At 46.1% G+C, this 24637-nt stretch overlaps 1 protein-coding gene across 1 annotated transcript in view; it reads left to right on the forward strand.

The window, feature by feature from the left end:
• FAM169B (Protein) overlaps window positions 1–23226 on the forward strand; it is a 77840-nt gene extending 54614 nt beyond the window's left edge. The window contains exons 8-10 of the mRNA XM_005907391.2: window positions 16482–16664; window positions 18736–18870; window positions 22924–23226. Coding sequence (XP_005907453.2) covers window positions 16482–16664; window positions 18736–18870; window positions 22924–23027 — 422 coding nt within the window. The 3' untranslated portion in view covers window positions 23028–23226. The remainder of the gene's footprint in view (window positions 1–16481; window positions 16665–18735; window positions 18871–22923) is intronic.
• Window positions 23227–24637: the final 1411 nt, after the last annotated feature.

Consider the following 24637-nt stretch of genomic DNA (forward strand, 5'->3'; position numbering starts at 1 on the left):
ACGCATATATATGGAATTTAGAAAGATAGTAACAATAACCCTGTATACGAGATAGCAAAAGAGACACTGATGTATAGACCAGTCTTTTGGACTCTGTGGGAGAGGGAGAGGGTGGGATGATTTGGGAGAATTGCATTGAAATACGTATAATATCATATATGAAACGAGTCGCCAGTCCAGGTTCGATGCACGATACTGGATGCTTGGGACTGGTGCACTGGGACGACCCAGAGGGATGGTATGGGGAGGGAGGAGGGAGGAGGGTTCAGGACGGGGAACACATGTATACCTGTGGTGGATTCATTTCGATATTTGGCAAATACCAATACAATATTGTAAAGTTTAAAAAAAAAATGACAGAAGCTGGTTGAGCATCAAAAAAAAAAAAAAAGAATATGAAAACACTAATTCAAAGAGATATATGCACCCCTATGTTCTTCATCATGGCATTATTCATAATAGCCAAGATATGGTAACAACTTAAGTGCCCATCAGCAGATAAATGGACAAAGATGTGGCATATATGCACAATGGAATACTATACAGCCATAAAAGATGAAACATTGCCCTTTCTGACAACATGAGTAGACCTTGAGGGCATTATTCTAAATGAAATAAATGAGACGGAGAAAGACAAATACTGCAGAATTTCTCATATGGGAGATATAAAAACAAACAAAAATCCAAAGTAAATGAACAAAGCAAACCTAGTAAGTACAGTTAGATATGGAGACCAGAGTAGTGGCTACTGCAGGGGAGGGGGCAGAAGGGGGAGGGTGAAATGGATAAAGGGGCTGAACCGAATGGTGAAAAAAATGGAATCAGTTCTTTTGACTATTCAGTTCAGTTCAGTTCAGTTCAGTCGCTCAGTCGTGTCCGACTCTTTGCAACCCCATGAATCGCAGCACGCCAGGCCTCCCTGTCCATCACCAACTCCTGGAGTTCACTCAGACTCACGTCCATCGAGTCAGTGATGCCATCCAGCCATCTCATCCTCTGTCGTTCCCTTCTCATCCTGCCCCCAATCCCTCCCAGCATCAGAGTCTTTTCCAATGAGTCAACTCTTCTCATGAGGTGGCCAAAGTACTAGGGTTTCAGCTTTAGCATGATTCCTTCCAAAGAAATCCCAGGGCTGATCTCCTTCAGAATGGACTGGTTGGATCTCCTTGCAGTCCAAGGGACTCTCAAGAGTCTTCTCCAACACCACAGTTCAAAAGCATCAATTCTTCAGTGCTCAGCCTTCTTCACAGTCCAACTCTCACATCCATACATGACCACAGGAAAACCCATAGCCTTGACTAGACGGACCTTTGTTGGCAAAGTAATGTCTCTGCTTTTGAATATGCTGTCTAGGTTGGTCATAACTTTCCTTCCAAGGAGTAAGCGTCTTAATTTCATGGCTGTAGTCACCATCTGCAGTGATTTTGGAGCCCCCAAAAATAAAGTCTGACACTTTTGACTATTACCTTTCTTTTTTTCCCTGACCATAGGTCACAATTTCGAGCTTCCCTGGTGGCTCAGATGGTAAAGTGTCTGCCTGCAATGAGGGAGACCAGGGTTCAATTCCTGGGTCAGGAAGATCCCCTGGAGAAGGAAATGGCAACCCATTCCAGTATTCCTGCCTGGAAAAATCCCACGGACTGAGGAGCCTGGTGGGCTATAGTCCATGGGGTCGCAAAGAGCTGGACACGACTGAGCGACTTCACTTTCACCTTTCTTTTTTCCCTGACCATACATCACAATTTCCTGTTTCTTTGCATGTGTTGGTTGGAGACTAGATGTTGCAGACATATTGCAGCAACTCTGACTTTTTATGTATGTGTTTTTGAGGATTTTTGATATGAGAGGTAGTCAGCTTGCCTGGATTCAAATCACAAACTCTGTCTCCTTTGATATGTAGCTGCTACTGTGTATTGGTACTTTGTCCCATGGCTGCCTCTGTAGCTTAGCTCTGTAGAGGTCTTCTCTGTACCTGCAAAGTTGATGGTTCGACAAGATTCGGGCATGGATGCTGTTGACCCCTGTGGTTTCCTTGCTTCTGCTGGCTTTAGGGTCTGTACCCACACCCATCAAGCCCATTTGGCTTCAGCTTTCTGCCAGTTGAGGAATGTCCTTGGTTAAAAAAAGCATCAAACTTGTGAAGATCTGATCCTGTGTAGTTCCATCCTTCAAGGCTAGGTATCTCTGGTTTCTGACTTCTTTTGGTTGGGTTCCCTGGGGTCTCCTTCACTCATGTGTAGATTATTTATGAGCCAGGAATTTGGCAGTTGCTCTTAATTAGGGTTTCATTCATTCTGTGGTTCCATGTTGACACTTTGCCTTTAAATTTCTAGCTGCCTGAAAATTTCCTAGTCCTGAAATTTTATCTTTGACACCTTTAGCTGGTAAGACTGCAGTTTTTCCTACCAATATTTTCCGTAGCCTTGGGGGTTGAGTTATGCCCTGTGGCCAGTAAGCTTCAAACACACAGGTTTTAGCTATTTTATTTGAAATTTTTTAAAATTAAAATTCCCTCTGATTTCTATGTGCTTTTGAATGCCCTATGGCATCTGTGAGTGATTTTTTAAAATTTATTTTTCCAGTAGTTATTATATATGGGACTCTGCATGACCATTTCATTCTACCACCATCATCTGATGAGGACTCTGTCCAGGGAAGAATCATAAAATTTTATTCCTTGCTTTCCCATCCCTTACTATAAGGTAAGAGAGGAATTTACTTTGATGAACTAAAAAATGGTTGATATTAGCAACCTGCAGGTAAATTAAGCAAAAAATAATTTAGATAATGAATAGACATAGTTTACAATGTTTTATTATTTTACACACATGATCTGTGAATAAAGTCACTGGCAAGTACTTGTGGTTTAATTGACTACAGCAGGAGTTTATAGATCAAAAGTTCAGAACAGTTCATGGTGCGTCTTCAGACGTGGTCCTATCCTTAGCGCTTGTCACAAAGTCATGTAATGTTGTATTGATACCTAGATTATGGGTGTAGCACATGGCATGCTTCACAACTTTGCAGCAGTTCAATTTCTCTTCATTAATTTGTATTCACACGAGTCAGCTGTTGTTGTTCTATCAATACGTTGTACGCGACTCTTTGTGACCCCATGGACTGCAGCAAGCCAGACTCCTCTTGTCCAATACTGTCTCTCAGAGTTTGCTCAAATTCATGTCCACTGAGTTGGTGATGCTATATAACCACCTCATCCTCTGCTGCCCCTTTCTCTTATTGCCTTCAATCTTTTCCCGTATCAGTCTTTTCCAAGTAATTGGCTCTTCGCATCATGTGGCCAAAGTATTGGAGCTTCATCATCAGTCCTTCCAATGAGTATTGGAAATCAAGTTTGATTTCCTTTAGGATTGACTGGTTTGATCTCCTTGAAGTCCAAGGGACTCTCAAGACTCTTCTCCAGCACAATTTGAAAGGATCAGTTCTTTGGTGCTCAGCCTTCTTTATGGTCCAACTCTCACATCCATACGTGACTATTGGAAAAACCATAGCCTCCAGTATATGGACCTTTGTTGGGAAAGTGATGTCTCTGTTTTTTAATACGCTGTCTAGGTTTGTCGTAACTTTCCTTTCAAGGAGCAGACGTCTTTTAATTTCACATGATTCAGAATATATACTAATTTAGTTTCAGCGAGGCTGCAGTTTATAGTTTCATTCTGTATAAGGAAAAAAAAATTTATTGTAAATTGGATCAGATTTTCACCTGCATAAATTGTTTCTAAACAATTTTGGGGCTATGTTTCACATCTATTTTGGCTTTCCAGTTCTGTTTTTATTTATTTATTTTTTTCTAATTTTAACATGTATTAGTTTTGCCAAATATCAAAATGAATCCGCCACAGGTAATTTTGGGCCGTATATCCAGTGTGACTTGGAAATGTCATTATTCTCCCAAATCTTCCCAAGAGTGTCTCTTTTGCTGTCTGACAGTTAAGATTCATCTTTTTTTCCTTTCCAGTTCTGTATTTATGTTTTCCTTCTGTTCTGAATTTTATAACCACAAGCATACTTAAAATACAGAATAGTTCACCCCTCTCAAAAACTCCTTCTTATTCTAGTCTTTTCTACCCCCTCACCCCCACCAATAACCTCTGGAAACCACTGGTATGCTCTGGATCACTGCAGTTTTATCTTTCCTGGAATATCGCACAGTGGGGTCTTACCATGTATAACCTTGTGAAACTGACTGTTTTCACTTTTTCATGATGCTTTTGTGAGTTATCCACATCGGTGTGTCTGTTAGTAGTTTGTGCCTCTTTAGTGTGAGGAAAGCATCCAGTTTTGAAACAAGTGGGTGTCTTGTTGTAGAATGAAAGATCTTTTCAGCTAGATTTCTTTGGGGGAACACTTGTTAATGGGCCAGTTTGAGTTTCTCCCTTAGTTTGATGGTTCTTTAATTGCCTTTCTTACAAGATATTGACACTTTAGTCATTTCATTATTTTATGCTGAAATTCTCCTGAGATAATCAAAGTTAGTGGGGATTTACTTTGACTTTGGCCCTCAAGCCATTCATCTATAAGACTTAGCACTCAAGGGAAGAAAACGCTGGATTGATAAGTGGAGAGTCGGCCAATTTAAGGCAGAGCTAATAAGTATTTTGCTTTTGTATAAAAATATAGAAAGGACACTTTGCATTTCAGATTCCTGAAATCCCAATGCTGATACAAGTCGTAAAAACAGGAGCGGCACTTAAAAGTGTTCAATGGAGTGATTAGGCGTCCAGACAAGCGTGTGACCTGTGATGCCTTGAAGTGGCCTCAGCTGACGTGTTGGTCACCAGGCCCTTCTGCTCTCCTGTCCCCTGATACTCCATGTCACAGGCCACTCCTACCCTGTTGTACCCTCAAGCATGGGCCCGTCATGCCAACTTCTGGACTTTAGCAGAGACATAAACAGCAGAACACTGGGTTCCCCGGTGGCTCAGTGGTAAAGAATCTGCCGGCAATGCCGGAGCCACAGAAGACCTGGGTTCGATCCCCGGGTCAGGGAGATCCCCTGGAGGAGGAAATAGCAACCCAGTCCAGTATTCTTGCCTGGAGAATCCCCGTGGACACTGGAGCCTTGTGGATGACAGTCCATGGGGTCACAAAGAGCCGGACGTGACTGAAGCGACTTAGCACAGCACACACAGCAAAAGTGGAGTAGTGGGAGTGTGCTGTAGGTTCAGGTACCAACTCTGCTGTCTGATAAGAAGGGGGTTTCTGTTGTAAGACAGAGAAGGGCTTGCAGGATGGGGTATTAGAAGGGGGCAGGGGACGTTCATGGGGTGCAGCCTGGCTTCCTGTAAGTTGCCCCATTCTGATCTTCACAAGCCAGTTTCCTTTACTTACTTATGTTTCCTGCTTCCTCATAACCTTGCCATGATGCCTACCCAGCTCTACCTGTAGTGTCCTCAAAGGACTGGGACCTGTTATAGTCCTGGTTTCAGTTCACTCAGAACCTTCTGCAAGAATCTGGTTGCTCCAGCTGGCCTGTGGATCGTGGGTCCACCGTGGTGGGCAGGCTTTTGTGGTTCTGATATGGTCCACGAGCCTCAGCTTTATAGCTGGGGCTGCAGTCAGGGCAATAGTAAAGAAGAACTGTGGCTGTGCAGACACCCCATAACCATCCATGAGAGGAACCGGTAGATGAGGTCTCAGCCTGGGCTGGAGTGCTTCTGGTCAGGACCACCCAGCAGCCCTTCTTTGCTGCACAGTGGATCACTCATAACAGAATGTTCCAGCAGCATAGTCTGTGCTGCTGGTATGTCCTGGGCCACATGAGTCCTCAGACTCTGCCCTAGACCTCTGGCACCAGATCTTCAGCGCTGGAGTGGGACCCAGCCATCTAGGGTTTAATAAGCCCTCCCGGTGGTTCTCATGTTTCTTTCTAGAGTTTGAGACCCAGTCACCCAAGGCATGCACTTTTCAGTGGTAGGTTTCTTTTGCCTAAAAATTGTTTTCTATGTTTTGTATTGTATGAACTGATAATGTGCAGGGTCCAGCATTACATTAAACTGAAGCAGTTCTTTCTCTTGTAATTGATAAGTAAGATGAATTACTGATACAGATTTTCTTATGTCAAACCACCCAGGATAAAGCCAGCTTGGCCAAGGTTATTTTCTTTAGGCAAAAAGTTTTTCTTCAATGTTTAAAAAATACAGTTTTATCAAACCTTTTAAATAAATTCCTGTTATAATAGTCAAATACATAGAAGTAAATGATATTTTTAAAAGAGAAAACAATAACTAAATAATAACTAGAGCTTATCTCCAGGTATATCTTATTTTGGGGAGGTTCATGTTAATGCATTATTCTCAGTTGTTTTTGAGAAAAAATGTTATTATACAAATAGGATTCTAAACACTTAGTCTTGCTTGTTGAAAGTGATGTTTTTCTAGAGCAGGTGTTGGCAGCTGTGGCCCAGAGACCAAATTCTGCCCGTTGCCTATTTTTGTAAATAAAACTTTATTGGAACAGAGCCTCTGCCCATTCGTATTATCCATGGTGATTTTGCACTGCAACTGCAAGGATAAGTGGTTGCCCCCAGAGCCTAAAGTATTTTCTACTTGGTCCTTATAGAAAAGGTTTGCCAGAGCCTGTTCTAGAGAATACAATTTAAATGTTTCATACTTTAAAGAAAATGATTTTATCCTGATTGATGTTAGTAATGCTCCTTGATGGGGAGAATTCGGGAACATCTAGATCATTTACTGGTATTATAATAGATGATCAGCTGCCCCAAGGGCCCAGGGAGTCTGGCTCTAACTTTGTGAAGTGGGCTCATGACAGACATGCAAAAAATTTCATGACAAAAAATTGTCATGAAAAGATAGTGCAAATGATTAGAATAAGTTAACACTATGTCTGCTGCTTCTGCTTAGAGTTTCCCTGGTTTAGGAGTATCCCAAATATCTTTATAATTTGCACCTGATCTCTTGGACTAGCAGCTATGACTACTTGGCCTGAATTGGATTTTTTAGAGCAACACCTTAACTTTCCTGATGTCTAGGCCTGGAGTAGCAAGACGGCTGGGCAGTGGGAATGCCCTGTGGCATTTGTCTTACCACTTGTCTTTGATATCTTCTTCCTTCCTGACCAGTCTCTTTTTGAAGCAGATACAGTTTCTTCTACTACTTCCTGGCTGGCTGCTGCTATTACTTCCCTGAGTGCACTGTCTGTGAAATCTGTCTTGGGTGTCCCAAAGTGAAAGTCACTCAGTCGTGTCTGACTTTTTGTGACGCCATGGACTATATAGTCCATGGAATTCTCCAGGCCAGAATACTGGAATGGGTAGCCTTTCCCTTCTCCAGGGGATCTTCCCAACTCAGGGATTGAACCCAGGTCTCCCGCATTGCAGGCAGATTCTTGACCAGCTGAGCCACAAGGGAAGCCCAAGACTTACTCCTTTCTTCCTGGAGTGACAGTCTTCCTCCTTGTCTTTGATCTCCTGTGGTTCGTGTTCAGGGCTTAGCCCGCTGGTGCCCCTCCTTTACTCTCTGGTGGGCTTTGTCTTGTCCTCACAGAGGGTCTGCCTTCAGGTCCTCCCAAGCTGTTGATGGGAAAGCCCTCTTACTCTGGTGGTGTGTTTGCTCCCTGGGGTGGTAGTTTCACCCTGGATACCTTATTGATCATGTGTATCTCCCCCAGCACAGCCTTGGGAGTGAGAAGAGAAACCAGCTCCTCATGGGGATCTAGAGCAGTGGTCCCCAACCTTTCGGCACTACGTTTTGTGAAGATGGTTTTTCCGTGGACCGGGGTGGGGGGTTGGTTTTGGGATGATTCAAGGACATTATATTTATTTTGTACTTTATTTCTATTATTATTACATCAGCTCCACCTCAGATAACTGGGCATTAGATCCCAGAGTTTGAGGACCCCTGATCTAGAGTAACATTGTTTACCCTCTTGGGTTTGGTTTGTTAATATTTGTTTAAGCTTTTTTGTCTTATGTTCATGTATAGCTGTTATTTATTTAATTATCCCATCTCTGTCTGCTTTTTGTTTTTTTTTTCTCTGAGAAGTTTACTCTGTACTCATAGACTGAGTTGGAGAATATTCTCCTCTCCTCTTCAGTGCTCTGGAAGGCTTTCCTGGAAAAGTTGGCAGAACTTCTCTCTAAAGTCACCTGATCTGGTGTGTTCAGTGTGGGAGGGCTACTGAGTTCAGATTTCCATGGTCATAGGATAGTTTAGCTTTTCTGTTTTTCCATGAGTCAGTTTTTGTGGGTTGTATTATCTTAGGTGGCTTCCCAGCCCAGGTGGTGCTAGTGGTAAAGAACCCACCTGCCCGGGCAGGAGACTAAGAGACGAGGGTTCCATCCCTGGGTCGGGAAGATCCGTGGAGGAGGGCATGGCAACCCACCCCACTATTCTTGCCTGGAGAATCCCATGGACAGAGGAGTCCATAGGGTCACACAGAGTTGGACCTGACTGAAGTGACTTAACATGCGTACACACACACACACACACTATCTTAGAAATTTGTCCTTTTCATCTGTTTTCAAATCTATATCAGTCTGCAGTTATTTATCATATTCTTCTACCTTTTACATTTCTGCCACATTTGTAATGATATCTCTATGTTAATTCCTAATGTGCTTTATGAATTGTGTCCTCTTTCCTGCTTTAGCAACACTTGAATTTTTTAAAAAATGTTTTCTTTTTAATTCACTTCTATCCTTTTGTCTCCTTCCCTGTAATTTCTTTGCTCTGGGATCAGTGCTCCCCATGAGCTGACAGGAGGATGCTGGGCTGCTGGGCAGTTGTTACTGACAAAAAAGGAGCCAAGTCCCATGTTTTTAACCTTTCTTGGCCCTCTCAGCTGCCTTGTCTATAAAGTGGGGAGAGTGGGTGAGGTCATGGCTGGGGTTCCTACCAACTGTTCTATGCTGTGTGGCAAGGTTTCCTTGGGTTTTATGTTCTGACTATGAGTGGAGTCCATCCGTGTGCAACCAGCTTACTGCCTCAGCCAGTACATAGCCAGGCTGTAATATTCTTACTAGAGTTAATTAATATTCTTATTTAAAGGCAAATCTGTTGGCTTTGGGAATGGAGATGGTTTTATTTGACCAGCATGAAGGCGTGATGAGCCTGCATCACGCCTTCCTGTTGGAGGGCTGGTGGAGTGTTCCCCTGCACTGCCCCAGATTTTTATTTTGGAATAGTTTTAGTTTTACAAAAGAGTTGCAAAGGTAAGGTAGACCATTATACCCTTCAGTCACCTTGACCTAATGTTAGCTTCTTTTATAACCATGACACAATGGTCAGGATGGAGAAACGAACAGTGGCTGATTTTTCCAGCAGCGTTCTTCTCTTGTAGGATCTGACCTAGGATTCTTTGCTGCCTTTAATCTTCAGGTTATTTGGGACCATTTCTTGGTTTTCCTTGTCTTTCATGACCTGGACACTTTTGAGGAGTGCTGGTCTCTATAAATAGAGTTATGGAATGTCCATTAATGTAGGTTCATATGATATTTTCTTATGATTCACCCAGGTTTATGGATTTGGGGCACAGTGAAGTGCCCTTTTCCTCAGGTGCTCACATCAGGTGTGGGGGCCCAGGATGCCAACGTTACTACTGATGATATTCATCCTGATCACTCAAGGGGGTGTCTGTCCCTTTTCTATACTGTGAATTTATTATTTTTCCTTTCCTTAATTGTATCTTTCTAATACAATTTATTATATCTTTTCAAGTCAATTTTATTAAAGTATAATTTTACATCTCATAAGAATTTCCAATGTTAAGTGTACCATTCAAAGATTTTTTTTAAGCAAATATAGGGAGTTGCATAACTGTCACCACAGTCCCGATTTTGGATATTTCCATCATCCCCCAAAGTTGCCTGTTGGCGTCAATCTCTTTCCATCTCAGCTCTGGGGAGCCACTGTTCTGCTCTCTGTCGCCATCAATTTGCCTTTCCTGGATGTTTCATATAAACGGAAAGATACAGTTTGTGGTCTTCTGCATCTGGCTTCTTTCACTTAGCTTGGTGTTTTTGAGGTTCATCTGCTGCTGCTGCTTCTAAGTCGCATCAGTTATGTCTGACTCTGTGTGACCGCATAGACGGCAGCCCACCAGGCTTCCCCGTCCCTGGGACTCTCCAGGCAGGAATACTGGAGTGGGTTGCCATTTCCTTCTCCAATGCATGAAAGTGAAAAGTGAAAAGTGAAAGTGAAGTCGCTCAGTTGTGCCCGATCCTTAGCGACCCCATGGACTGCAGCCTACCAAGCTCCTCCATCCATGGGATTTTCCAGGCAAGAGTACTGGAGTTGGTTGCCATTGCCTTCTCCAGAGGTTCATCTAAATTGTAGCAAATATTAGTATTTCATTCCTTTTTATTGCTAAGTAACGTTTCATGGTATGACTATACCACATTTTGTTTATGTATTTACCAGTATAGTTTCCAGTTTTGGGTATTACGAATAATGCTGGTATAAATATTCATATATCCATCTTTTTTTTTTTTTAAATACCTGGGTTCCGGCCTGGGGAGTGGGCAGTCGGCAGGCTAAGGAAGTGACGAAGGCTAGTTTGCGTCGTCTAGCAACAGCACCAGCAGCGTCCCCTGCCCGGGCGGCGCCACTGCCTCCACTTATGCGCGGCTTCCGCCCTGCGGAGTCCCCTGACACCCATATATCCATCTTTGTATGGACATGCATTTGTTTCTCTTAAGTGGGATTCTAGAAGTAGAATCGGTGGATCATTTGGTTAGCATATGTTTTAATTTTTTAAGAAACTGCCAAATTATTTGACAAAGTTTCTATATCATTATTTATCCTCCCAGCAACATATGAGGCTTCTAATTTCTCCATGTCTTGTCAACACTTGCTTGTCCTTTTTAAAAAAAATTAATTTTAAAGGATAATTTACAATATTTGTGATGGTTTTTGTCATAAATCAATATGGATCAGTCACAGGTATACTGGTGTCCACCCCATCCTGAACCCCCTCCCACCTCTCTCCCCACTCCAGCCTTCCAAGTTGTCCCAGAGCACGGCTTTGGGTGTCCTGCTTCATGCATCAAACTCGCACTGGTCATCTGTTTTATATGTGGTAATGTTTCAAGGCTTTTCTCTCAAATCATCCCATCCTCTCCTCTCACTGAGTCCAAACGTCTGTTCTTTACATCTGTGTCTCCTTTGTTGACCTGCATGTAGGATCGTTGGTACCATCTTTCTGGATTCCATATATATTGTTAATAAATGATATTTGTCTTTCTCTGACTTCACTCTGTATAATAGGCTCTAGGTTCACCCATCTCATTAGAACTGACTCAAGTACATTGATTATAGCCATTTAGTAGGTCAAAAGTGGCATTTCATTGTGGTTTTAATTTACATTTTTAAATGACTAATATATTGAATATCTATTCATTGATTACTAATAATTTGTATGTCTTCTTTGAAGAAATGTCTGTTCAGATCATCTGTCCATTTTTAATTGGTTGTTTATTTTCTTTTTGTTGAATCATAAGATTTCTTTATATAATCTGAATATGTCATTTATCAGGAATGTGATTTGCAAACATTTTCTTACAGTCGGTGGCTTGTCTTTTTATTTTTTTGGTGATGTCTTTTGAAGCACAAAAGTTAATTTTAATGAAGTCAGATTTGCCAGTTGGTTGTGTTCATTAATGTCAAAACTAAGAACTTTTTGCCTAACCCAAGGTTATGAAGATTTTCTTCTAAAAGCTTTATAGCTCCAACGCTTACATTATGTCTAGATACATCTTGAATTAATTTTTTATATGATGTGAAGTAAGGATCCAGTTTCATTTAAAAAATACCTTACACATTAAAAAATTCACATACTTTAATTTTTAGAACAGTTTTTAGGTTTATGGAAAAATTGAGCAGAAAGTACAGAGGGCTCCCATCCCCTTCCACACACACTGAGTATCCTCTCTTATTAACATAGTGCATTGTGTGGTACATTTGTTACACTTCATAAGCCAATATTGATGCATATATTAGTCCACTAGGGCTGCTGTAACAAAGCACCCACGTTGGGTGGCTTAGGCAATTAATTTTCACATGATTCTGGAAGCTGGAAGTACAAGGTCGAGGTGTAGGCAGGTTAGTTTCCCCCGAGGCCTGTGTTTTGTCTTGTGATGGCCATCTACTCACTGTATCGTCTCCTGGCTTTCCTCTGCATGTGCTCATTCTTTGGAACCCCTCTCGTGTCCAGATTTCCTCTTCTTATGAGGACACCAGCTGGCTTAGATTAGAGCCCATCTAAAGACCTCCTTTTGAGTTCATCACCTCTTAAAGGCCCTTTCTTCAAATACACTTGTATTCTGATGTACTGGGGGTTGGGGAGACACAAGTCAACCCATAAAGGATACACCATTATTAACTAAAGTCCATAGTTTACATTAGGGTTCATTCTTCATGTTATACATTCTGTGGGTTTTGACAGCTGTAGGGAGGCGTGTTCTATCATTGCAGCATTGTACAGAGTAGCTTCACTGCCCTAAAGATCCCATGATCCACCTATTCATCCCTTGCTCCTCCTACCCCTTGACAATCACTAATACTTTTATTGCCTTCATAATTTCACCTTTTCCAAAATATCATATAATTGTGTTAATAATTATATGGCCTGGGTCAGGAAGAGCCCCTGGAGACCAGGGACAGGGTCCCCACTCCAGGATTCTGGGGCTTCCCTGGTGGCTCAGATGGTAAAGAATCCACCTGCAATGCAGGAGACCTGGGTTCAATCCCCGGGTTGGGAAGATCCCCTGGAGGAGGGCATGGCAACCCACTCCAGTATTCTTGCCTGGAGAATCCCCATTGTCAGAGGAGCCTGGCAGCTACAGTGCATAGGGTCACAGAGAGTCGGACACGACTGAGTGACTAAGCACACAGCACATCCTTTGCAGACTGGCCTCTTTCACTTAGTGATATTCTGTAAGATTCTCCATTTCTTTTCAGGGCATGAAAGTGCATTTCTTTTCAGCACTGAATAATGTTCCATCATCTGGATGCACCATGGTTTATTTACCCACTCTCCCATTGAAGCATATCTCGGTCGCTTCCAAGTTTATTTTTTATTTATTTGGCTGTGCTGGGTCTTAGTTGCAGCATGTGGGGTCTAGTTCTCTGATCAGGGATCGAACCTAAGCCCCCTGCATTGGGAGCACAGAGTCTTAGCCACTGGACACCAGGGAAGTCCCATTTCCAAGTTTTGGTAGTTCTGAATATAGGTACCGTAAATATTTGCGTAGACATAAGTTTTTAACTCCTTCTGCTGCTGCTAAGTTGCTTCAGTCATGTCCGACTCTGTGTGACCCCAGAGATGACAGCCCACCAGGCTCCCCTGTCCCTGGGATTCTCCAGGCAAGAACACTGGAGTGGGTTGCCATTTCCTTCTCCAATGCATGAAAGTGAAAAGTGAAAGTGAAGTCGCTCAGTCATGTCCGACTCTTAGCAACCCCATGGACTGCAGCCTTCCAGGCTCCTCCATCCATGGGATTTTCCAGGCAAGAGCACTGGAGTGGGGTGCCATTACCTTCTCCATTAACTCCTTCAGGCACATATAAATGAGCACAATTGCTGGATCCTGTAGTAAGAGTGGGTTTAGTTTTATAAGACGCCACCAACCTGTCATCAGAGTGGCTGTACCATTGGCATTCCCAACAGTGAAGGAGGGTTCCATTTGTTCCACATCCTCACCAGCATTTGGTGGTGTCAGTTTTCTGGATTTTGGCTGTTCTAAGTACGTAGTCGCATCTCAGTGGTTTTAAACTTGCATTTTCCTGATGACATATGATGTGAAACATCTTCTCATATGCTTACTTGCCATCTGCATAACTTCTTTGGTGAGATGTCTATTAAGGTCTTTGGCTCACTTTTTAATCAATTCTTTGTTTTTTTATTCTCGAGTCTTATGAGTTCTTTGTATATTTTGTATAATAGTTCTTTATCAGATATGTCTTTTGAAGATATTTGCCCCCCCCCCCAATTTGTGGTGTCTCATTCTTTTGACAGTGTCCTTCACAGAGTAGAAACATTTGATTTTAATGAAATTGAGTTATCAATTGTTTTTCATGAATCATGCCTTTGATGCTGTAGGCACAAGTTCATTGCCAAGCCCAAGGTCATCTAGGTTTTCTCATATGCTATCTTCTAGGAGTTCTGCAGTTCTGCATCGTGCATTTGTGTCTGTGATCCGTTTTCAGTTCATTTTATGAAGGGTTTCGGGTTGAGTCATGGTTTTGCGTGTGGACGTCCGATGTTTGAGCATCGTTTCTTGAAAAGGACTTTTCTTCCACTCTTGACTTTGCTTTCCTCCTTTGTCTGAGAGCAGTTGACTATTTGTGTGGGTCTAATTCTGGGCTTTGTTGTGTTCCAGCTTTATGTATTCATTTTTAATTAATTAATATTTGGCTTATGGATGTCTAGTCATACTACCACTATTTGTTGAAAAGACTATCTTTTCCCATATTGAGTTACCTTGGTATTTTATAGAAATTCAGAGCATAAGCGTTTACTTCCGGACCCGCCCTTCTGCTCCACTCATCTGTAGCTTACACTTGCCCCATTACCACACTGTCTGAGTACCTTGATTTTATGAGAAGCTTTGAAATTGGGTAGTGTAAAGCCTCCAACTTCATTTTTCTCCTTCCTCCCCACCCCAAACTCTTTTGTTTATCCTAGAGACCCATTTCATGTGAATTTTACTACCAGCTTGTCAATTTCCACAAAAAAAGCCTGCTGGGATTTTGCTAGAACTAAACTTACAGATCTATTTGGGAAGAATGGCCAACGTAATTGAGTCATCCAGTCCTTGAACATGGAATTTCTCTTCATTGATTTAGATCTTCTTTAATTTCTCTCAACAATGTTTTGCTGTCTTCAGTAATTAAGGCTCATGCTTCCTTTGTTAAACATATTGAGTATTTACTTCTCTTTTAATGCTGTTGTGAGTGGAGTTGTATCTTTATGTAATTTTAAGCATTCCTAGCTTTGGAGGACTTTGCTATTTGGGGAACATTGTTCTCATCATCTGTAAAAGTTGGAAGTTATATAATTCCAACCAAGTTGGTCCTGTCATTTCAGGTACATTGAGGGTAAAGCACAAATACTTAATAATTACCATCTCAAGTGACTTGGGGGTTGCTTGTTGGTCGTAGATTATTTATTCATTCATTTTGGGCACAAAACCAGCTATTTATTTAGCTCGCATTTTGGTTGGTGATTTTGGTGAGGCAGAGCTGGGTGCTCTTCTGCTCTAAACTGGGTTGGCCTATGTGTCTGCAGTCACCTGATCAGCTGTTTCTTAGGACCAGCTAGATGTTGGCTGGCACCATGAGGGTACCCGGGCCTGTTTCTTGCATGGTGGCAGGCTAGTCCAGGTTTGTTCTCGTGTGAGGGGTAGAGATCTGAGAGAATGGAGAGGCCCTGGACCCCAGCAGGCCTGGGCTCAGAGCTGGTGTGCTCTTGCCAGCTTCCTTCTGTTGCTCAGAGTGAGTCACCGGTGAGCCAGATTGAAGGGGAGAGGAGATAAACCCCATCTCTTGATGGGAGAAGCTTCAGAATCACATGCAGAGGTGTGTGGATATAGAAAGGGGAATAACTGTGGCCATTTTTGCAAACAGTTCACTATAAGAGTGTGTACTTCTGTGATTCAGCCTGGCTAATTCAACTCTTCATTTGTTTGTTTCTTTGGGAAATTACTTACCTTTGAATTTTTTGCAGGCACAAATACCACCTCTTCCAATAGGCGCTGAGTAGGTGACATGTTTCTTTTCTTAGATTCCGGGACATTCAGAGCACAAGCAACCAGGTAGTTGGGAAGTGAGGAAGGTGATGTAGTCGGGTGCACGTGGCATTTCTAGCTTAGGGTGACAATGGAGATGACTGACTGCACGGGCATATTCCTGTTGCAGAAGCAGCAACTGTACTGGCATTAGTTCTGGTTGCAGTGAAGTTAAATCGGTGTGGGAAAGTGGGGGAGGGGCCAGCTGAAGCCTGTCTTGCTCTGCAGTAGCAGTTCACTCCTGTTCCATGGAAAACAGGACTTGGTCTGTTTGTGGTAAACGTGCTTTGCCATAATCGGCCAAGGTGAACTCTGTACCCTGGAGCAAGTCCTAGCCCATTTCCCTGGGTTCAGGGGGAACTCTGATGTTGCCCAGATGCTCCTCCTTGGCTTTGGGGGGTCTCTGAACTGTGTTCAGTGAGGGAGGGGTGTGAGGACTCTGTGTGCACCGTGGCCTCACCCTGCCTAGTCCCCTGAGTTTGCTGTGATTTCAGGGCGATAGCCGAGTGGCCTTGCTCGCAGCAGTTGAGAGTGTCTGGGCTGCCAGTCAGCTGAGGAGTGGGTGGTTTCGAGTGATCTGCTGTCTCGTCTTCGGGCGTTTAGTTTGTGAGGCTGGCGCTGCTTCCAGGGGTACCAGGGACCTGGCCAAGTGGGGTCCCGCTGGGTCCCGGCAGGCTGGTCCAGCCAGGGGACCACGCGTGTCTCTTGCCTTCCCACAGGCAGCCTGTGCGGTGACAGCACGGGTACCTGCTACCTCCTGCCGGTCTTCGACACCGTGTTTGTCCGGAGGCGCCACCGCCGGCGGGGCCTGGGGCTAACCATGCTGCAGGACTTCTGCCAGACATTCCGAGAGGATGAGGCCCTGGGTGTCAGCTGGCCTATCTCGCCCGCCATGTACCAAGGTGATGGCTGCATCGGGGAGGGGCATCTGGGGAATGGGATGCATAACTCCCGTGTGTTCCAGATGATTCTGGGGGGGGAGGTCCCTTGGAAGCTCTGGCACCATGACAGGCCTGTGGGTTTTCTCTTCCTTCTGAGAAACCTCCCGTTGCTTCAGCACTGAGACCGCAAGCTTGATCACAAGGGGCAAACCTTGTCCGGCCCCTGAGAAAGAGCTAGATTTAGAAAATAATAAAAACCAAACCAACCCAGTGTCAGAGAGAAGCAGAATGCAGGGAACGTACACTCTGTTGACAGCTGCTGTCGGGCCTCAGTGGGCCTTTGCTCTCTGCTGAGAAGACGGTAATCATCACTCTGCCCTTCCAGCCAGGAGCCCCAGGGGGACCAGGAGCTGAGGGAAGCGTGCTCTGAGCCCTCCCCAGGTTCCCCTGGGGAGGAGCAGGCTTCAGAGGACAGGGGCCACACTGCAAAGACCCTCCCATGGCCTGTATCTCCACCTGGCAGGGAAGGAAGCTCTGACGGTGCTGACTGTGAATCATACTCGAGGTCTCAGTTGCTTCTGCATCGCCCTCGCTGTGCCTGGGCTCGGGGGTGAGCAGGCAGTGTGTAGACAGAGCAGCAGCTGGAGGCTCAGGCCAGCTGCTCCACGCCTCCCTGACCACCTTTTATCCGGTACAGTCCTGCCCTTGGAATGGCCCAGAGGGCCCGCTGCCCAGGGCCCCATGCTTTAGCGCCCTGTCGAGGCTGAACCTCTGTCCATGGAATGAGGAATCTGTGGGCCCAAGGGGATGTTCTCAGCCGGGTCCAGGCCACTCCTAAACCAGCTCAGGCTACTGGAACCCGAGGATTCTTGCCCGGGGCTGTCGAGGGCCTGAGTGGATGCCATCTTGGGCCTGTGCACCTAAGGCGGACCGTAACACCCATCGGCACATCCTTATTCTGGTGGGGTGTCATGGAGCGTGGGTGTGGAGTCCACGTTCGTATGTCCAGTGTGTGGGGAGCTGGACGGGGAGGAGAGGGTGGGCTGCCAGCTGGGGGCCAGCTCGCTTGGCACTGCCACCTTCAAGTGCAAAACACCCAGGAGTCTAAGAATTCTAAATTTAAAACTGGCTTTTCCTCTTGTTGAGGAGTTACATTTGTCAAGACAGGAGAGCAGGGCTGCCTATCTAGCATTCGACCAGCTTGGCTTCCACCTTCTTAGCATCACGCCCTCTGGGTTTCATCTGCGCTCTTGCCAGTGGCCTGATGCAGCCCCCCGTGCTGGCTGAACTGGGGCCCTGCCATGTGGAAATGCTCACCCCGTGAATGTGGCATAGACATCTACAACCTTGAGGGGTTTGGAGTCCGGACGTCTGTGGATGAGCAGGAAGGGTCCCTGGGAGAGGAGGGCTGCAGAGCTCAGAAGCAGGGATGGTGTCTGCAGAGGGGACTGGGTGGGTGATGTTATGGGGCTGAATAGGGTCCCCCCCAAAGTCTAACCCCCAGGGTGACTGTATGTGGAGATGGAGTCCCTCAGTCGTGTCCGCCTCTTTGTGACCGCATGGACTGAAGCGCTCCAGGCTCCCTCGTCCTCCACTGTCTCCTGGGGTTTGCCCATACTCATGTCCATTGTGTCAGTGATGCCAGGAGCTATAAGGAGGTGATTAAGGTTGGATGAGGTCCTAAGGGGGGCCATGATCCAACAGGACAAGTAAGAGGAGGCCCCCGTAAGAAGAGGAGATAGGGCCCAGTGGGTACAGAAGGGAGATGGGGAGAAGACACAGTCAGAAGAACCATCTCCAAGCCAAGAAGGGAGGTCTCAGGAGAAGGCAAGCCTGCTGACGCCTTGATCTCGAACTTCCAGCCCAGAGCTATGAGAAGACAACTGTCAGTGGTTTAAGACTACCCCCCCACCCCCCGGGGCGAGTGGTGTTTCACTGTGGCCCCGGAGCAGGCTGGACGGGGTGGGTAAAGGTGGGAGGCAGGGGAGGGGCACAGAGGGGTCAGAGAGCTGGGGGTGGGCCGGGAGGGGGACACAGGGGAGGGTGGGCACGGTCAGCGGCCCCCCTGACTGCTCTGTGCACCTCCCCCCAGTCTGCAGGAAGTTCCTGGCGGCCCACCCAGCCGAGCGGGGACGCCTGTGGGAGGTGGAGCCCCCCGGAGCCTGGGGCCAGCGAGACAACATCTGGCTGAAGGTTCAGCTTCAACAGTCAAGACTTCATCTGGACTGTGAGTGGGGTGGAGCCGTGCCCTGTGGGCTGATCACTTCTAGGGTCGGTTCGGATGAGTCTGCCGGGGAGACCATCTCTGTCGCTGTTGCAGGGACTAAGGAGAGAGCGAGCGCCGGGTGGTGGCATCCTGGCCTGCTGCCGCCTCCCTTCCTGAAGGAGCCACACCTTCCAGACCCTCTTGCTCAAATATTAGCTCTCCCTCAGTGTAGCTGGATCAGAGATTCCCCGGGAGTCAGGGTCCCCGTGTTCCGATTGGAAGGATCAGGGAAGTCTGCAGGAAGGTGCCTTGGAGACGCCGGTTGCCGCAGGCGGAGTGCGTCATCTGTGAAGATTCTGAGGCACACAGAGGTTCTCGGGGCAGCAGACTCTGCCCCTCTTCCGCCGGGAGGGCTCACGCGGGCAGCAGCCCACGTTCTGTGTCTGTGAGGCCTGCCTCGCGCTGGGTGGTGGACAGCCCTGTTAGGGACACACCTGCCGCCTCCAACAAGCGTGAAGCGGGTTTGGTGGCGGATGGCGTCTGTGCCCAGGTGGGGGGTCTCAGGTGGGGAGGCTGATGCCCCCAGGCCGGGTCTCAGCGGCAGCTGGGGCTCAGGGCTGCAGTGGGGTGTGGGGGGTCTAACTGTTCAGATTCACCGGCCGCAGTGAAGGCGTGGCTCCTCCTGGTCCCCAGCCCCCTTCAGCGTCTGTGCCAGCCCCGCGGCTGTGGGCAGCTCGTTAGGGATGGGCGTGCTGGGTGCCAGGCCTTCTCTTCCCCCGGGAGATGGATTCCCCTGAGGTGGAGACCGGGGAGAGCACCGGGGAGCTCACTGATGACAACAGCGATAGGTTTTGCTCCTCGGCTGCCTTTGGGCCAGGAGGCTTAATGGGTCTTTGCAGGAATTAATGGGGTGGCCGGGCACCTGGGGAGGAGGCCGCAGCAGGGCCGTGACTGCGATTCTAATGAGGCGGTTAAGTGACTTGCCCTGCGGGGCTCAGTCAGAGATGAAGGGAAGCCCGCCTGGTCCTGAGCGCTTGGCCAGGCGGCCGTGGGGCTTCACAAATGAGCCTGCAGCCTCCACGCAGGCCCGGCCCTGCGGCTTGGACACTGCAGCTCCTTGGCTGAAAATGGGAGGGGAAAAAGGTGGGGGGCTGCCCTTCAGAATGCGGAAATAGCAGGGGCTGGAGGGGGTTGGCAGGGGAGGACATTGTCGCATAATTGGGGAGATGGTTTCCTCTGAGGAGAATTCCACTGGGGGTTATTTCAAGAGCTGAGGAAGCTGGTGTGGTCTGGTCAGGGGAAGCGAGCTAGGATTCCAATGCCAACCCTGACACTGTAGCTCACTCCGAGATGCACCAACTCTCTCCTTAAAACGGGAAATGAACTTTCACAGAGAATGTTCTAGAAACATGCTGGAGTCCCTTGAAGGAAGAAGGGCCATGCTTATAATTAGGGTTATAATTAGATTACAGAAACTGTAATTTTTTAAAAAAACTCTAAATTATGGTCTTTTCACTCCCTGTGTAAATCATGGTTAGTTCCCAGTTTCACCTACACCTCCTGTCTCCCCCAGGGCCAGCAGTCAGGATTTTAATTCACTGGCCAAGGTTTTCCACCAACCAGCTTCATCTTGTAACAATTTTGTCAGTTAGCGCTGACACGCAGGTTTTTTCCAGGTTGGCGAGTGGGGGCCACAGATGCAGTCACAGATTAGCCCAGATGCTTGGAGTTTCTCAATTTTTAGTCTGTTTCTCTCCTCACAGAAATCAGCCCATGTTAGCCCACTGGGGTTTCCCAACCAGCACCAAGACTGCACCCAAACAGTGCAGGTTCTGGAAACTCCTCTTCCCTGGAAATCTCATGAGACCATTTATTTTTAGTTTTTAATTATTCTTAGGGTCACTTTCTTTATTTGTTCTTCTTTTCAACTTCTATCTTTTGTGCCTTCATTCCTGACTATTATTTAGGAGGTCTCCCACAGTTTCATGGACCATAGGAATAGAACTTTAGCAAGAAGCCCGGTGGGGCCATGGCTTTTTACATTCTAAGGAAGGCGTAGACATTTTACAACATTCCACAACATCCCAGTGGGAAATTAACTTCTGCTCCTTTCAGATGTTTTAAAATCTATTTTTGAAGCTGTGTTGGGGCTTTTAGAGTTTGCATGGTCCTGACTGTTGATAACATCTGTGGCTTATAAAGGCCCTGAAAATATTTTCAGGGTTATGCAGACCTTTTGAGAGAAGGAGTTGGTGAGAAACTTTTTCTTTCTACACTCAGTTACAGATGAAGCCTTTGAAACTTGACCAATAGGATCAGAATTCTGTCTTATGTGACTTCCCTGAAAGCCTACACATGCCTACGTTTCTTTCCTGGAGAAGAAGAAACTGAACACATCAACAGTTTTTGTTTTTTTTTTTTAAGAAAAAAAAGTTGCTGGAGGCAGGAAGTAATTACACACAGATTAATTTTTTTTTTCATTTTTAGGTTATATTTTTGCTTTCTTTTTCCAGGTGAATTTTTAGTACATTCAATTGTCATCCTCAGGGGAAAAACATTTTTTTTTTCTATTTATATGTAATTTTTAAGCTGGAGGGAATGGACATTAAGAGATGTGAAATATTTGCGCTGAGGAGGTGGGGGCATTTTTCTAAAAGCCTGATGCTTTGCAGACTGCAGCTCTAACTTGTTCCAGCTTGTTCCGGAACATCCGACATTACTTGGAGCATGTTTATGGGGGAGAGCTATGCTGAGAGGAACAAAGGGCAGAACCGCCGCATTGGAAGGGCTTTTTGGGCTATCGCTGCTCTTTGAAAGGTTGTGTGGCTCCCTCTAGCGGCCACTGTTATCGTCTGCAGCCCCAGACGGTAATGGGTAGGCTTCTGCCTTCGCCCTGTGTGGCTGTTTCTGTTTCTCATCCTTGTGGGTCCAAATTAGTGCGTTCATGAATAATAATAAAAAAGTATTGCACTTTCATTGCCTAGGAATAAAATGCAAGTGAAAGTTTGAAACCTATTGGCATACTTTCACCCATAACACTGGAGAAGGAAGTGGCAACCCACTGCAGTGTTCTTGCCTGGAGAATCCATGGACAGAGGAGCCTGGAGGGCTACAGTCCATGGGATTGCAAAAAGTCAGACATGACTGAAGCGACTTAGCACACACACGCACGTGTCCATAACACGTGAAAAACAAAGGTTCACACACCAGGAAAGGAAGAAGATGTGTGATGAATGATCTACTTCATTCCCTCATCCAGCTGATCACTGTTAACGGAGCATTTCTCAACATTTCTTACTGTCCAGGTGATCAGGATACAGTAGTGAGCAAGGCTGGTTTTTGTGAAGGAAAGTACATGGGCAATTAGTACTGTGTTGTATAAAATCCTTACATATCACAGAGAGCTAATGAGGGCTGGTGTTTTTAAATGCTTATAATTAAATTTTCCCAAACCAAATTTTGGTCATTTATGATGTCTGGAAATGAAACTGTACACATTTATTTATATAGGTAAAATGTAGTACATGTATTCTTTATTTGAAAAATGCGATTTGTCTTTTCAGCTCAAATAGAAAACTGCCCATTCTTTGCCTAAGGTATCTGAACCCCCCACCACACCTTCACATATGGATTTTGAGGTGTTGGGAGGTTATACAGTAGGATAAGAAAGTTACCCCCTTCCAAGTTGGTGCTTGTTTGGTAGGATGCAGAGGGAGGCTAAATTAGCATGTCTCTCTTGTGAGTAGGAATTCCAATGCACAAAGGGGAGGGCTGAGGAATAGAAGGGGAAATATGACTCCAAATAATGCCTGAACAGCTGGGAGAATAGATCTAAATTCCGGCTCAGAAATGCTTGAGTAGAGGTGCTCTCCCAACAACCTGGCAGGTGTTCCTGTCCTAGGAGGGCACGTAGCAAATGTCAGGGTGAAGATCAAAAAGGATGGAACTGGGTTGTGGGGAACCACGCTTTACATGATCATAAGGGGTCCCCCTTCTATTAGTAATCGTTTGTCTGTCTGCTCCCTTGAGAGTCACTCCATTTGCTGACCTCACTCTCTTGCTTGGGGAGGGCAGCTCACCCAGGACATTCCAAGGAGGCCGTGGCTACTCATGGGCAGACTTCTCAGGATGATGGACCCGGGCTCTCCCATAACGGAGAAGACCACAAGGCACGGTAACAAATGGGTGTCATTCTAGGGCTGGTCCTGGGGCCGTGCTCGCACAGCCTCCTGAACACCTCTGCTCTGGGCTCCTCTGCAGCAGTGGGCCCTTGATTTATGCTCAGAATCTCTGAGCTGTGGTGGATGGAAACACCATTGCAATCAGAGTTTTCGTGGCCCTCTTCTCTAAGCTTGACAAGCTCCAACGAAGCCAAGACTAAACAGAAAACACATGGGAATCAGCTGTAACTTTACATTGTTAAATAAATATGGAAAAATCTGAATTTCAAATTCTGCGACGGACCAGTGTCTTTCAGGCAGAACAAATGTGTTTTTCTTTCCTCCCCTGCTCCTCCAGTCCACATGCTCCTGCTCGGTCACTTCAGTCGTGTCTGACTCTTTGTGACCCTGTGGACTGCAGCCCGCCAGGCTCCTCTGTCCATGGGATTCTCCAGACAAGAATACTGGAGTGGTTGCCCTGCCCTCCTCCAGGGGATCTTCCCAACCCAGGGATCGAACCCTCATCTCCTGTGTCTGCTACATTGCAGGCGGGTTCTTTACTGCTGAGTCCAGATGCTAGAAAATGAAATAGGGCATGAGGTTATGAGATGGTCCAGAGTGATGGCAGATAGAACCGTGGGCAAGGTTGGGCTTCTGGATATTTCTTGGTGGCCTGCTGCCACTCAGTATTTTGTAAGATTTCGGAGAGATATGATTCCATGAGCATTTTCCTGAGGCCACGCCAGACACTTGTCCTCATAAGGTGATTGCACTGACATCCATTTGCTGGCATAGAAGGGCCTCTGCTCTTGAATCCCTGGAGAAGTGATAACAATGTTAAACTCCAAAACTGACAATTGCATGTTGTGGGGAGTGCTGCTTATCTTGCAAAGTAGGTGGTTCTGGGATAGAAGACTCAACATCAAAGGCAGAAAATATCCCAGAAACTGCTGGATTGTCTTGGGAAATCTGCCTGGTGTCTGACATCAATTCTTGTCCTCTGGCAGAGAAGGGCCTTCATGTTCCTTGAGTCGCAGTGGAAAGATGGGCTGGCTTAGGACCCTCTCAGGCTACTGAGCCGAGTGTGTGCTGTGCCTCTTCGCTGATCTCTGCCTCTCCTTTTCAACCTTGAAGACCATTAGAGAAAGCAGGAGGTGTTCAGGGTGCCCCGGACATGCCCATGGGCATGCATGTCTGGGGACATCTGCATTTTCCAAATTTTGAAATAGAATTTCCTTAGTCTCGTTCTTTCTTTGATCTCCCCTGGCCAAGACTTCATGCCCTACCAGTAAATACATTCCCATCAGTAAATCTGCACATGGAGCATCTTACATACAAAACATAAGACGGCCCACCCAGTGGCTGGCCTGGTGTTTGAACCTGGCTTGCCCGCTCTGAGTTTGCAGTGCAGGCGCTGCCAGGCCAGGACCCCAATAGGGCTTTCAGCGTTAACTGAGACGCTCTGTTGCTTCTCTTCTGGTTTTAGGAGAGGATCAGCAGAGACCGGGAGCAGACCGATGGTGACCACGCAGTGAAGGCAGCAGCGGGGTGGCTTGCGCGAGCCTGCTGGGCGGGGCAGGAGGGGCGGACAGTGGCAGGTGCCGGGCTGCCCGGGGGGCCAGCATGCA

The sequence above is a fragment of the Bos mutus genome, chromosome 21, assembly GCF_027580195.1.
Source record: "Bos mutus isolate GX-2022 chromosome 21, NWIPB_WYAK_1.1, whole genome shotgun sequence".
NCBI classification, from domain to species: domain Eukaryota; kingdom Metazoa; phylum Chordata; class Mammalia; order Artiodactyla; family Bovidae; genus Bos; species Bos mutus.